The 15,557-nt window shown below is 33.4% G+C and overlaps 1 protein-coding gene across 4 annotated transcripts in view; it reads right to left on the minus strand.

The window, feature by feature from the left end:
* The window catches only part of LOC136034587 (tensin-1-like), a 297,146-nt gene that overhangs the window by 206,282 nt on the left and 75,307 nt on the right, over nucleotides 1-15,557 (minus strand). For all 4 annotated transcript variants that reach the window (XM_065715843.1, XM_065715841.1, XM_065715842.1 and 1 more), the window contains exon 3: nucleotides 13,945-14,094. In XM_065715843.1, the coding sequence (XP_065571915.1) occupies nucleotides 13,945-14,094 (150 nt within the window). The remainder of the gene's footprint in view (nucleotides 1-13,944; nucleotides 14,095-15,557) is intronic.

Below are 15,557 nucleotides of genomic sequence, written 5' to 3' on the forward strand. Positions count from 1 at the left end.
AATTATAAGATTTAAAATCAAACAGTTCGTGGTAACGAACTGTAGTAAGGAGCGACCCGGCTCAATAGTAACCGAAACTCTAAAAAATCGAATTTTGATACCAATAGTTACATCAAAAGAATCGTATTTTAATGCTGATTTTAAATACAAAAGTTTCACCAAGATCAGTAATACACATCAAAAGTTACGAGCCTTGGAAAATCTGCCTCATTTTACAAAATAGGGAAACACCCCCTAAAAGTCATACAATCTTAACGAAAATCACACCATCAGATTCAGTGTATCAGAGAACCTAATTGTAGAAGTTTCAAGCTCCTATCTACAAAATGTGGAATTTAGTATTTTTTGCCAGAAGACTGATCACGGATGCGTGTTTATTTGTTTTTTTGTTTGTTTTTTCCCAGGGGTGATCGTATCCACTGAGTAGTCCTAGAATGTTGCAAGAGGACTCATTCTAACAGAAATTAAAAGTTCTAGTGCCCTTTTTAAGTTACCACAAAATTGGAGGGCACCTAGGCCCCCTCTCACGCTTATTTTTTCCCAAAAGTCAGCGGATCAAAATTCTGAGATAGGCATTTGATTCACCATAGTCTAAAAACTTAGTAACTATGTCTTAAGGGACGACTTACTCCCCCGCATTCCCCGTGGGAGGGGCTGCAAGTTACAAACTTTGACCTGTGTTTACATAATAGTAATGGTTACTAGGAAGTGTACAGACGTTTTCAGGGGGATTTTTTCGGTTCAGGAGGGAGAGTTGAGGGAGGGTTACGTGGGAGAATATTTCCACAGAAAAAATTCTCATGGGGGACCTGAATTTCAATGAAGGGGGCGCAGGATTTTCTAGCATTATTTGAAAAAAAAAACAATGAAAAAATAAATATGAAAAGTTTTTTCTACTGAAAGTAAGGAGCAGCATTAAAACTTAAAACGAACAAAAATTATGACGCATATGAGGGGTTTACCTCCTCGTTATACCTCACTCTTTACGCTAAAGTATTTTTTGTAATTTCAACTATTTATTCTACGGCCTTTGTGATTCAGAGGTCATTCTTAAGGAATTGGGACAAAATCTAAGCTTTAGTGTAAAGAGCGAGGTATCGACGAGGGTTAATTCCCCTCACACACGCAATAAAAACATACGAATAAAGAAATCCGTTACGTAAGTTAATTCGTAAGTTACGTATATTTTTTACCAATGAAAACGTTTGTAAGAAATTAAAAGTTCTAGTTGCTTTTTTAAGTAATCAAAAACTTGGAGGGCAACTAGGCCTCCTCCCTTGCTCCTTTTTTCTCAAAATCTTCCGATTAATTGCAATTAATTAATATGCAAATTTCGTTTTAATTATTTATGTGCGGAGAGCCAAGATCAAAACATGCATTAATTCAAAAACGTCCAGAAATTAAATAAAAAAAAAAACAAGTTGTTTTAAATGAAAGTAAGGAGCAACATTAAAACTTAAAACGAACAGAAATTACTCCGTATATGAAAGGGACTTTTCCTTCTCAACGCCCCGCTCCTTACGCTAAAGTTTCTTACTGTTTTAAAAACAGAGTTAAGAGAGAGTCAAACTTTAGCGTAAAGAGCGAGGTGTTGAGGAGGAAAAGCCCCTTTCATATACGGAATAATTTCTGTTCGTTTTAAGTTTTAATGTTGCTCCTTACTTTCATTCAAAAAAACCTTGTTTTTTTATTTAATATCTCAAAAGCCCTACTTGCCGACTTTCAGATCCTTGGGTTCCAAGGGTTAGGAATATACAGCCCCTCACTTTTTGACGGCAATGGATCCACAAGGTGGTTTTGAGGGCACGTGAACTCCCCCCACCCCGAAGGTCAAAAGTTACACTAATTATAAAGTTAAAGTGGGGAGGGGGAATTCCAATGGGGAAGCTCGAGTTTCATTGTTGTCCCCTTCACTAATTTTGCATCAGTCCCTATAGACGATTGAACTTAGAAAAAGAATGAAAATTTGTGGAGATTGATCCAAAGTTGCCCTTTTGATGAAGTAAATATATTCATTTTTGCTAGGGTCAACGCCGTATCAAGATGGGGGGTAGGGGGTTTGACCCCCCCCCCTTCCCCAGAATATTTGTCCGACTCGTAAAAACGTAACAAAAATGAATATAAACAAAGCTTTGATGCGTTTTAAAAGTTTTTTTGTAAAACAACCCCCTCGGAAAAAAATCCGTCTATACCTTCCCCCCTCCCCCAAAAATCCTAGATACGGCCCTGACTAGGGTACACATATAAGTCTCTAGAGAATTTTTATTGAATTATATAAAAAATGAGTATTCCCGAGGATTAATTTAAATCTTTACTATTTACTGAGAAATGACATGGATATGCAACCTTCCTAGTTGGATCAGCAATCCTTTGGCATTTGGAATGCCTATCATATTTTTGCTATTAAAAAAGTAACGTTCAGGAATTTTTGGCAACGGATAGACCAGCAACAGCCTTTTAACCCAAAAGGAAATGTTAACGGAAAGAGTTTTATCTGTTTTCTTTGCGATAAGCATTTAAAGAACAATAAATCAATAAAATATCATTTTATCTCCTTGCCAATTATTTCGAAAAATGTAAAAAAAAGGACAAGAATTTGTTTCCTACCAATGTTTTAATCATAGAATGCAATTTTTTGTAAATTTTCAGATTGCTATCTTTTGTTTAAGCCAAATACCAATTCCTTTGTTTATTCAAGAAAGAAAAGTAGATACCATTTTGCTTCTCGGTCAATTTTCATTTTCTTTAACAGTATCGACTAATCAGAATACTTAAAGCAATGCCCTAAAACAATTTTAGGATGCAAATATTTCAAAATACAAAAGCCCTATAATGAGCTTTAACACAATCATTACTAGAAGTCCCATGGAATAAGTCCTACGAAAGGTAGTAAACCTGATATCGGCGACTAAAAACTAGGTTTTGATTTTAAATAAAGATAGTTAAACTTAAAGCCAATGCCGTATCCAGGGGGGGGGGGCTTAAGAGGTTTGATTCCCACCCTAAAATGTTTGTCCGACACGTAAAAACTAAAAAAAATGTATATAAACGAATTTTTGATGCGTCTTTTGTACACCCCTCTCCCCAAAAAATAAATAATCCTCCCTGAAAAAAAATCCGGGATACGGCCCTGCTAAAAGCTCAATAAATTCCGGAAGTACATACCATCGCCTATTAAATACACTAAAGGTTTCAAAATTTGCAAATTTCGTATGAACAGCATTGCCATCTAATTTTTAGTTTCTTAAAGGAGACATAATCAACAAGCCGTCTACTGGCAGCTATCAAAAGTCCCAAAAACTTGGCGCTTTGCAAAGAAACGCTAAGAAAGAAATTGCGTTTCGGCATGCCAATAAGAAAACTGCTAATAAATGGTGGCTTGTTGGTGACAGGCACTTTACCTTGAAAGGTACACTGCCCAATCTTTTGACTTAAAATTACGTACAGCCTAAATATGATTCAGCCAAAACGTCCCATTTATTGGTTTTCAGATTTTTATTGCTAGTGGTTTTCAGATCATGTTTTTAGTCATTTAAAATCCATTTTTTTATGGTCTAAAATGTAAAGTAATTACTAGAATTTTCTTTTACAAGGGAAAAGTGTAATCTATTCGATTTGATTCCAACGAGTTTTTTTAGATTTTATCTGTACGTGCTTTGTTAGTTACTAAAAGAAAGGAAATACACTTTTCAATTAGTTCTTATCTTGTAATATTTTGTGTAGGCGTTCTCTTATAAAAAGAAACAAAATACACTTGTATAGCAGCTGCAAAACTGTTATTGTGTTTTGTTTTACATTATAAACGAATTACAAATGTGTTGATCTACTTCTATCTGTCCTGATTTCAACATCAAAGTATTCAATCGCTATTGGTAAAATTATTATTCCCTTTAGTTAACCGTCCAATTTCATAATCCGCCTAATTTAATTTTATTTTATTTTCCTTGTTTTTTTCAGTGTTACTTTGATTTTTTTTTTGAGTAGGATAAAATAGCTCTCAATGCATTTATTAATGCTATCATAACTGACAACACAATGGAGAATAGAGTTTTGTTCTTAGACATTTTGGAAAAATAATGTGACACGCTAAACTATGGGAAAGAGAATGGTTTTATATATTCGGATATATTGTATATATACTGGATTATTTTATATATATATATATATATATATATATATATATATATATATATATATATATATATATATATATATATATATATATATATATATATATATATACCCTGAATTGTATATATGCAATGAGTTTTCTCTAAGCCATTCTTTTCTTCAAATTGATTTAACGGCTTATCAAAATAATGGAAAATTAATTGCATATATACAATGCAGTGTAAATCTACAGATTAGATGGGGGGGGGTAAAGTTAATTTCTTACACAAATGAACATTATACCTGGATTCAGGGTGAAACTTTCATTCTACAGGCATGTCTATTTCATAGCTCTATCAATGTGCACTTAATGAGACAATTTACTGGCTAAACCTATCCAATTTTGGCAAAAACTATTTACTTTAATTTTGTGTGTTCAATCTCTTTTCATTTAAGTTATGTCTATCTCTTAGCTATCTGACTACGAGCGCAACTTCTGCTGCGGTGGAGTTATAACGTAAGTAGCCTACCCATTTTTCCCATGTGTACGAGGAATCTCACAAAGGTACAATAATGTAGAGTTAGTATAAAATGTTTATAGTTAGTAAAACTCAATACAATAGAGTTAGTATAGGAATAAATTATGGTTGATGCAAGCATTTTAAACTCCTTTTTTTTTGTCAAAACCATTTTTCCGCTTCTGTAATAAAAGTACGGCGCTAAAATCAAGGAATAATACATAGCATTCAAGAACTTTGCTTATTCATAAACAGATGTGATTTTGATGTAGATTTGGCTTAGGGTTCTTAAATTTTGCTTTTACTACTACTAACAAATCACCAGAGCATCAATCCGCCTGAAGCCAACACGGCTACACACGCTTCGCCTCCATCCCAATCTATTTAAATCCTACTTCCTTACACTTTCCCAAGAAGTTTCTGTTTCTCTCAAAGCTTCTCTTATAACATCCTCTCACTCCATTTGGGGACGATCTGGTTTTATTTGGCCCTGGATGCCATTTTAATTCCGCAGCTCACCACTATCAGCAGAGGATATATCATTGTGGCCAAAACAGAATGACCTACATCGTAATTTTGTCACATTATGGGAGAGTAACAATTGGCTTTTCAGCCTTTTCATCAAAGCTTATTTTACATTTTTTTTTTTTTTATTTAAAATTTTTGCACTCAGCAAAGATTTGATTACTGCGATAATTCAACAGGTGCATGTTATAAGATGTAATTTTTAGAAGAAAGCAAAAAAAAAACTATTTTCTCCTTTTTTTGGTGGGGGGAGGTTGACTTTTATTCACAATCTTTTGTTTGTACAAAGAAGGCTTTTTTGGCGTGAAAATATGACAAAATAGTTTCGGTAAAAGAATCTCTATTTTCTAAACTAGTCTATTAGTGCGAAAAAGAGATACGCCCTATTTTTGAACGATAGAAAAGGTAACAAATATCTTTCAACCAAATAGGATAAATGAAAACGAACGGAACCAATTGATGAAGCGCGTTAATTTTAAAAATGCAGGCTATGGATTTCTGCTTAAGATACAAGTACATAATATTTTTTTTAACTGTAACATTAACAGTGTATATTTTATTTACTATGTAGTATATAAAATTACTTTTGCTAGTCTTTAAGCGGTATCGCGGTAATTAAGGAGATATATCCTAATCATGCGCTCTTTCTTTTTATGAGGTAAATATACCGCTAGAAATACGACCTATGGTTAAGGTTCACTAGGAATTTCAGTTTCATATTCGAACTCATTTTTCAGAAAAGTGCGAGATGCAGCCTCTAGTCAGGGCACAGATATTCGGTATGATCGAAATACTCAGGATTCAAATTAGTTCGTTTCATTTTATTTAACTCTCTTGAAATTCTCCCTCTCAGGAATGTCGTTCTTCAATGGATTTATATTTTCTTGATTAAACGCTATTCTAAAACGATAGTGTGGTTCTTGTCAATATCTACGTTCCCGTAAATATGCCAAAGATTTTTTTTTATTTAGCGTCTCGTAGGCGTAGATCAGATTACATAGGCTTTCCAGAGATTGCCAAAAAAGAAGTGTTTTAAGATATGAAATACAGCCTATACCATATAAAAATGCTTTAGCCTATAAAGAAATCTGATTATTATGGCATTATTGGAACAAAAGTAAAGAACCAGAAATTTCCAATTGGGATAAATGTGGGGTCAATGACCCCAGAGTTCACCAAACATAAAATCTTTAAGTGTTCAAGAGTAGAACCTGTACTACCAGAAAACTAAGGTAGTTTTTCCATTCTTTAAAGTTAAAAAAAAAGCACAGTTATCTTCACTTTAGGCTAATAAATTCGTTGGTAGCTGTTATTTTATTTGTGCACTTGTTCTGATGAAAAGTAATTCCATGTAGTTTCGTATTACATTAATAATATATTATATCATTGCAAACAACTGTTAGACATGATTTTTAGGGGTCAAGGAAGGAGGGGTCGACTTTTGTGACTGAAGAAACTTGAAAAGGATTCAAGGTAGAAGTCATTGGATGCATAATGTTCCCAGTAATTATTGGGACAACCAGTTATCAACCCAGCAGTTATTGGGACAACCTTAATTAGGAATAGTTACTCAATTGCTACTTAATTATTAAAGTCGCAGTACTTTCGTGCAGGATCAACTCAACAGGGAGGTTACATGATGGTGTGGATAGTGCCATCACACGATACCTAATGCTGAAAATAAGTGTAAAGGATGACTAACTTTAAAATCAATTAAAAAGATTTTAGAAAGATTAAAAAGGTTTTGTGGCAGCTACCTAGCAACCGCAGTACTTGAAAAAACGTAAGATTTAGGCCCAGCTCCCACGGGGCAACTGTTTCAAGACAACGATGGGAAAACAGTCTCATCTGCAACTGGTTTACGACCAGTTTACAACCAAAATGAAACGTTTCTCCGCCCACGGACGCGAGTGGCTATGGATCAGTTGTGTTTATCTAATTGAGCAGTACAGTGTGGTCAACTATGTTGAGTTCCGACGAGGAAGACTTAAGTGATTACTGTAAGTACCTCTTCACAGCTTTCGTTCAGCCCTTCGTGCTTCATCACTTCTCCTACGAATTTCACGTTTTATTCCTGGTCTGACATGTTGAGAGCCAAAATAATTGGACAATATCAATACAGTAGCCCCCGAAAATGTGTGATACAACATTGCAACGAAATAGTGACCATGGCTGGAGGGTCTTACGGAACCGGTTTTACAATGATTGAAAGCCAGGTCTTATCTGTATTGCCTTGTAGGCGGGCCCCCACTCCAGTTCAAGGCAATGATCACAAAACAGTTGCGTGCGCGATCGGTTAGCAATTCTAGTCTTAAAACAGTTGCCCCGTGGGCACTGGGCCTTAAAAGACGTTGTTTCTCGTCACAGTTGCCAAACCTCAAGAAATAAACGTTTCCACTGTAAGTTATACTGGCCAATTACAGAAACTAGTTGACTGAAAAATATCAAACACGCAACATAAATTTATAGATGAGTGGAAAACTAAGAAATATATGTCGGAGTTTTTGGCAATTATTAGCGACAAGGTATTTTTTACGCCTCCAGCCAAAAGTAAATAACATAATTTGTTATAAAAATAAAAATTCCCAACTGTTTCCACAAGCGAGAAAATGGGAATTTTACCAGAACCACAAAATTTTGAGCATCTTAAGAGCCAGAAAAAATAAGAAAGATTGGATTTCCCTCAACCAAGCCTCCTGCGTTTAAGCGGTTTACCTTTAAAACACAGCTTTACAATATTTGCCACATAACACCCTCTGATTTACCACACACGAGTTATCGTTTAGCAAGTACTGAATTTTATTACCAATATTCCTGCAACCGAATCATCAGCAAAACCAACAGATCGAAATTCTTAGTGAAAACCTTATTAGGTAGGCTGTACAGACAAAACTATTTGATGTATTATGGATATTGATAAACAGATAAAAATAACAACAAATATATGATACTGAGAAAAGGCACATTTTTCACAGGTTGGATTTTTCAGGATATAGGCACGGCTTTTACGGTGTTTTCGTCCAAACAAAATAAAAAATTATATTTTATTATAGAGTAAGCAAGGATTTACAGCAACCACGAGAGCTTCTGCTTTCAACGGCAGCCGTACGGAGAGGGTAATCGTAGGGCATTTGCCTCCTCCTCTAGATTTAAAAATACTTTCTTCGTATATTCATTGAACAAAATCATTTGTTGGTTATTTCATTCCAAAATAGAAAAAAATTGCTCAGCCTAGATTTAAAAAATACCCCCCTAAACATTTTGTGAATTGTTGCATCTACTTGTTTTACCAACATTTAAATCAGAATAATTTTTTCATGTTATGATTTATATATATATATATATATATATATATATATATATATATATATATATATATATATATATATATATATATATATATATATATATATATATATATATATATATATATATATATATATATATATATATATATATATATATATATATATATATATATGTACACCCTCTACCGGTATGTATGTTATAATTATGTCTTTCAAATTAAATTACTCTAATAAAAACCTTTTTTGTTGTTGTATGTTTTGCTTCATGGATTCTATTTAGTGCATGTCGTCGCCATCTATTTTACATTTCAACGTTCCTTCTCCAAATTTCTCGTCTAGGCCAATTTAAAACAGGGTGTAACTGTTTTCAGGTCAATATGCCTTTGCTTTAATAGACAAGAACTAATTTCTATCAAGATTGAACTATAAGTGTACAAAAAATTGTGCTTTTTGGCCATCCCCACGGAGCAAAACGAAAAGCAGATCGCCTCCGAATTGGTTGGGAAAAGGTCATAAGGATGGGTTTAAAGAACATGGATTAAACTCCATGAGAGAGAATTAACAGTTAAGCTTTGAACAGATTGGGGCGGGAGTAGAACATGCATAGCTTTGTTGGCCTCTGGCAACTTGGTGTTGTACTGAGTTGTTAGTAGTAGTAGCATAAATCTTCCGGACTTCAATAAGTTTTTCCCCTTTTTTAGTAATCTTATTTCTATTTATTACAATAAAAAAAATATTTTAGCCATTATATTTATTAATTTTATCTATTTATTTTTATCTTTTTAGAAGGAAAATTTTGACTATTATATCCAATCTTATTTTGCTGGGATATAAAAAAATGAATTTCGAATTATTTTTCAAATTTTATAAACACGCAGTTAATAAAATTTAACAGACATGGTGCGTCTTTACTTATGAATATGGTCTCTAATTTTCCCATTTAAGTTTTATTGAATTTCATGTTTTCTCAATAATTGAGTTTGTAAACTCAATTATTACTTGTTTAATTACCAAGCTTGTGCAGGTCATTCTATTAAACTAATAAAGTTTCAATTTATTTAATATATTCCCCCTCCCCCTTTTTGAGACTATATTTACCATATAATTTACCAATTTACCATACTAGAATTACCTGAAGCCGGAAAACAAACCACGTTATGTTGATTCTAAGATATTTTGTAACCTTTTAGGATCTCATTGACCTCTGGGAATGCCTTGAACACCCCTAAGACATAATAATAGACAAACTTGGTCTATTTTCTAAGGAAAATTTCCTAAAATATTTGTATGTTCTTCACTAAAACGAGAAAAAAAAATTATAAACATAATTTTCTGAAATCATCTTCCTTCAGATGTCATGCCTCACAAATCATAACCTCCACAAACCGATTAAATTTACAAATTACATTGTCGTCTATTAATTCATCTTTTAGCGATAGTACTTAATTATTAAGTCATCAGTAAATTCAAATTTTAACGATATAACGCCTTTTTAAAGGTAAATTATGAAAAAATATATGCTTTTAGATGATATCAAAAACCTGCTTCAACGTACATAGACATTTATTGAACATTCTAAATACTGATTAAGGTTTAATGTGTCTTAAATCAGTTTTGTTGTGTGTTCTTAGAAAGTTTCTTCTCTCTTTATTGTGTAATCTGCTTGTGTGTTCGTGTTTTCAGCGATTATGTACAGCGGGCAATTAGCGAGAGTAGAAATATATGTAAAAAAGATAACCATGTGGAAGCACCCAAATCATTCCTTATTTCTGGAGAGACAAATAACCCTTCCTCAAACATGATTGATTTTTAAACCTCTGAGTGAAATTTGAAGTTAGTAAAAGGAATGGAAAGTTAAACTCCCCCTAAATGGTTACCTGTGTGAAAAATAGTTTCTTAGACCACACTGCTTTTCCATAGGGAGCATACAAAATTCCATGCTCTTGTGGTAAATTTTATGTAGAGAGAACACAGCAGAATTTAGAAAACAGGCTACAGCAACACAAAGATGTTATAGATTGCTCGATAAAACATAATCAAAAACTGGAAACGTTTGAATCAGCTGTAGCAGAACACGTATTTAATTTTCCTCATCACAGTGTTTTATTTGATCAGACAAAAAGTGTAAATGCGTCTTTAGGATTTTTGCAAAGTCTCAGATAAATTATAGAGGTAAATAAGATTATCTATGGGGTGTTAGTATTAAAACAGATGAAGGAGATTTTAAGATAAACTCAAATTATAATAGTTTAATTAAGGAGCAGGTAAAATCTTCAACCAGTGTTGATTTACAAGTATCCTGGAACAAATGACAACCTTAAGAACAAAAGACAGAATGAGGTGAAAGCAGGGAAAAATCAACAGACTGCAGCTAAAATAGCAAAAAAAAATTCTATTTAATTTATAATTTATGAATTTGTTGATTAACCTGTGATATTTAGTTTGGGGGGATGGACCCGGGGTTTGGTGACGTTTTTCGTTTGTTTAAGCAAATATACTCTTAATTTTTAATAGATTCTCATTTATATACTGAACGTTGGGAGGAGAGTGACCCAAGGTTTTACTATAGACATTCGCTTTGGGTTTATTCTTATGTTGTAATATTGGTACTGGAAGTCTTTTTATAATGTGAGTTGTTCTTATTTTTTTTTTCTACGTGTGCTTGGTTGTTGTGTTTTTTTGCGTGTTATTTTTCAAAAACATCTTTTTTTCGTTCTTTTAGTTTTTTCCGTTGAAAAAGGCTCCCGGACGCGGGGCCAAAATATTCGGAACATTCCGATTTTTTCTGGTTAATTTTCGTACCTGTGTGAAAATGTAAGCCAGCAGATAAAACGAAAAGTTTCGAATCACAAGATTTTTCCAAGTAATCTCTCTGTTTCTCTTTGCAAGCATAAAATGTTTCCGCTATGCCATGATCTAGGAAAAATAAAGTCCTTATTCTTTTCCACTCTTGCCAAGACATTTCGCTGAAATTGGCAAAGTTTTCATCTTTATTCTAAGTAGATATGAGACAAAGCTAGCTCAAACCAAAAAATGGTCCAAATAAAATTAGAGACAAAGCCAATTTTACTTCACCAGTTGTTCAAAAACAACTTCCATGCAAAGAATTCGTGTACAAACGTGTACAATGTTATTTTACTAAAGAATTAAAAACATTCATCTTTCCTTCAAAAAGTGAAGATGACAAGAATTGTTCATCATGAAGTAAGTTTGCTCGACCAAATACCAGGACAGTTTACTTGAGTTTAGCTCCTGGCAACTGCGGCTGTAGAAACTAAAAAGGTCTTATGTGATATTCTTGTCAAACTAAAATTAAAGGTCAACGCTGCGAAATTAACACTATTTATCGATTGGTTCAATCTGTTTTCCTATAATTTATTTGGTTGCCAAGATACTTATAAGTTTTTTTCCTCGAAGGAATTATATCTTATTCCCAGAAACAGTCAGATAATTGGATTTTCTGAGTTAAATTTATTTTTTGTATTTTGACGTAAAAGAACAATATTCTTTGCAAAGAAAACAACAACTTGTTGATGAGAATAAAAGAAAACAAAACACATTTGCTGGTTTTCCTACTCTCTGTCAATATTTATGACTTGCAACATCATTTCCCACAAGATGACTTCGAATGGTCCCTTCCCTTTAGAGAATAGCAAAAATACAGGCTCAAAATGGACTTTCACGTAAATAAAGCTTATCAGAGAGTAGCCAGCACCCTATCAGGTTTCAGTGCTTTGATGTGCCGCATAGATGAGGTAGTCCAGTTTAATTTTTTGGTTTTGCTTTCTTCTATATCTTCCAGTTCAGTTGCTGTACCAGAACAGCTGTGACTTTGAGCAGGAGATTGATGGTTCACGTGAAAAAATAATTTCAGACATATATGTTCGAAATTGAATTTAATACTAGAATACTCCAAAGAACGAAAATTTGATACTAAATTAGCAACAGGTATGCACTTTTCAAGAATCATAATTATGGCCAAAAGAGTAAGGGGAGGGGGGTAGCTACCCGTCAAACTCCGAAAATGGGCAAGCAATGCATGAAAACGGAAGCATTTCTTAAAAAAGATATCAAAGAGGTTTTACTCAAAAGTCATCCATAAGAAACATAGCTCTTGAACTCACCCCTCCCAAAAAAACTGATAACACCCAAGGAGGTTATTATTAAACTATAAAATCAAAAGCAAATCGACCATGATCAATTATGTTATTATTTTACGTGCCCATAGTGTGAACCGCTTCTAACCTCCTTCTATTTTACGTGCCCGTAGTTCTAATCCCTTTTAACCCACTGGTTAGAAGGTATTCACTTTTCCGACAAACTTGTAAGAAAAAAAGAACAAATTAGAATTACGAGCTTTCACACTTTGTAATCTTGTTCTTGTTTAGTTTTTAAACGAATCTAAACCCTAAGTATGTTATAATAAGAACAAAAGAAAGCAAAAAAGAGCGTGTTCTTAAAGAAACTTAAGAAACTTAGATCCAAAGAAACTTAGATCTTTGATTAAAACCCAAATTCCAGTTAATGAAACCACGGCTTGTTTTGGTTTTTTTAATCATGCTGGGTAGCTCTGTTGTGTCAGAGCCTTTAGCTGTTTAATTCCCATTAACCCATGGTAACATCCCAAAGTTCCCTCTCTTATTAGTTCCCTATGCTCGGTAATTACGCTGATAATTAATTGGTAATTCACCTGTATTATGAACGAAATAAGACCTTTAGTTGTTTTGCACTGTCAAACTGATTCAGAAGTCAAACTGATTAACTCTTTAGACATGTTCTTGACTTTAACTAAAGTTGTTTGAATTTAGCATACCAAGTGCAACAAGACTGTGGCACCAATTCAAAAATTTTCGGGGTGGCCAATGATTTTTCGTTCTTTTTTTTTCATTAAGGTACAGAAAAGCTATTTTTTAAATATGAGAGGGAGGGGAATTTTTCAGTTTAATCGATTTTTGGTACTAATGTGTTATAACCACCCCACTCAAGTTCATGATCTGAGTAGAACCAGTTAATCTCTGTATTTCAGTATGTACTTGGTGATAATTAGATTAGCCTAACAGGGATACACTACAATGTAGGTACATTTTAGTTAAATATATCGTATGTAGAATTGGTATTTTGATTAGGATATATATTTAATATACTGCGTACTGGGCGGCCTGTTTTTCATAATTCTCTGTTGTAGTTTCCATCATTTTGTTACTAAAGTATTAGATTTTCATTATATTTAGGTATATTTCATTAGGACTGACCTAACTTCCCTTTGTGAGTGGGGTGGCTATAATAAATAGGTACCAATTTTTTAAATAAATAAAGAATATCAAAGGCATTTGTCAAAATCTAGGGGGGAGGTAGTTTTCATTTTTAAAGCGAAAATACAAAAAAATTAATTTTCCGAATGATTAGTGCCCCTTGAGACACAAGGGAGGATACACAGCTAAGTCCCCGATAGACAGGGAACAATGAAAGAGAAGAAAAAGTACCTTTGGCTGACAGACAGTGTGACAAATAAACTTGCAAATTTTGCACGCAACACCATGTTTTCTTACTTTCTGATGACAGACTTGACAAATGTGGGATTTCTTCAGAATTTTTGCACCAAAAGCGTGGGACAACAATTTTGAATCGGGAGCCTGTAAAAAAAAATAAATAAATAAATAAAGATCTCTTCCCAAATCCATTTGACGGACATGTTTAGAACAAAGGTCGTAACATGAACTTTTAACATTTCTATGGGTTCTTTTGTATTCTATTTGATGTAGAAGGTAGATAAGATTATGCTGGCGGATCTTTTAATTTTTATACTATTTGCCTCTTTTGAATTGCTTCTTATATCGTCGTTCTCATTAACATAGATTTATTATAATGATGCGTCTTGAAACTTAAAAAATAATATGGTAATTTAATCATCTTAGTTCAACATTCAACTACCTAACTCATTAACAATCTGTTCGTACTATCTGTTAGATCGTGTTCAGTGATAAACTATTCCCCCACAGAAGGTGAAGATGAATATTTAGAGGTTTAAAGTAAGAGTTTCCAATGAAGTAAAGAAAGATGCCGTAAAGTAAAGTAATGATTTCTTGTAGCCAGTGGCAAGCAGTTCACAAAAAGTTGTTCACAAAATTTTTCCGTCTCCAAAATCTTACAGAGGACAGTTTTAATAAATTTACCAAAAAGAGCGTTTTTCAATGAATATACTAAAAGAGGTGTTTTCAAAACGTAGAGGCGAAAAGGTTAGGCACTTGGTTTTATTGGGGGTTAGGATACTGAGCTTTCCATCCCAGAAAAGGACACGACTTCCTTTGTATATTTTATTATATATTATTAATCACTGATTGCAGCATGAAACAACTAAATCCCAAACAACAATCTTAAAGATGTATCAGATTTTAGGTTAGATTTAGCTTAAGAATCACCGCTCCTCCAGGAAGAAGGCCTTAGGGCAGGCAGGTTTAAACCAGTACCAAGTTCCCAGGCACGGCGCAATACCACTGCGGTGAATATTGCTAAAGTGATCTTTTGAGGTAATTTCAGCCCCAAGCCAAATTTATTGGCTAAGAAGTTAAGAAAATTTTGACATATATTGGTATTTAATTTAATTTTTGATTACACTAAGTTACAAACTGAGAAAAATCTAATATACGAGCTGTAGCCTATACGAGCTTCAACATTCGAGATTAAAGTAGTAGTTTTTGGGCTACAGCCAATTGTCTCGTTGCTTATTGAATGCCATCCCTACCTCCACTAAATAGTTTCAATTATATCACCAATCTCACACAGCAATTGACCTTTTGCGGATCCTGAATTTCATTCTTACCATGTTAGTGGGTCACTCAATAAAATAAAATATATTAATATCATGAAAAGAGAAATCACCAATGCTACAGCACAAACACAAAAAAAAAAAAAAAAAAAAAAAAAAAAAAAAAAAAAAAAAAAAAAAAAAAAAAAAAAAAAAAAAAAAAAAAAAAAAAAAAAAAAAAAAAGGAGACAGAAGGAGAAAAGGAAGACTGTTTTCCTAAATTAGTGATTAATATAGACCAGCACTTGAATGAGGCCTTAACCCTACTCATCCATACAATCACATAGGTCA

Source organism: Artemia franciscana, chromosome 13 (genome assembly GCF_032884065.1).
Source record: "Artemia franciscana chromosome 13, ASM3288406v1, whole genome shotgun sequence".
Lineage (NCBI taxonomy): Eukaryota > Metazoa > Arthropoda > Branchiopoda > Anostraca > Artemiidae > Artemia > Artemia franciscana.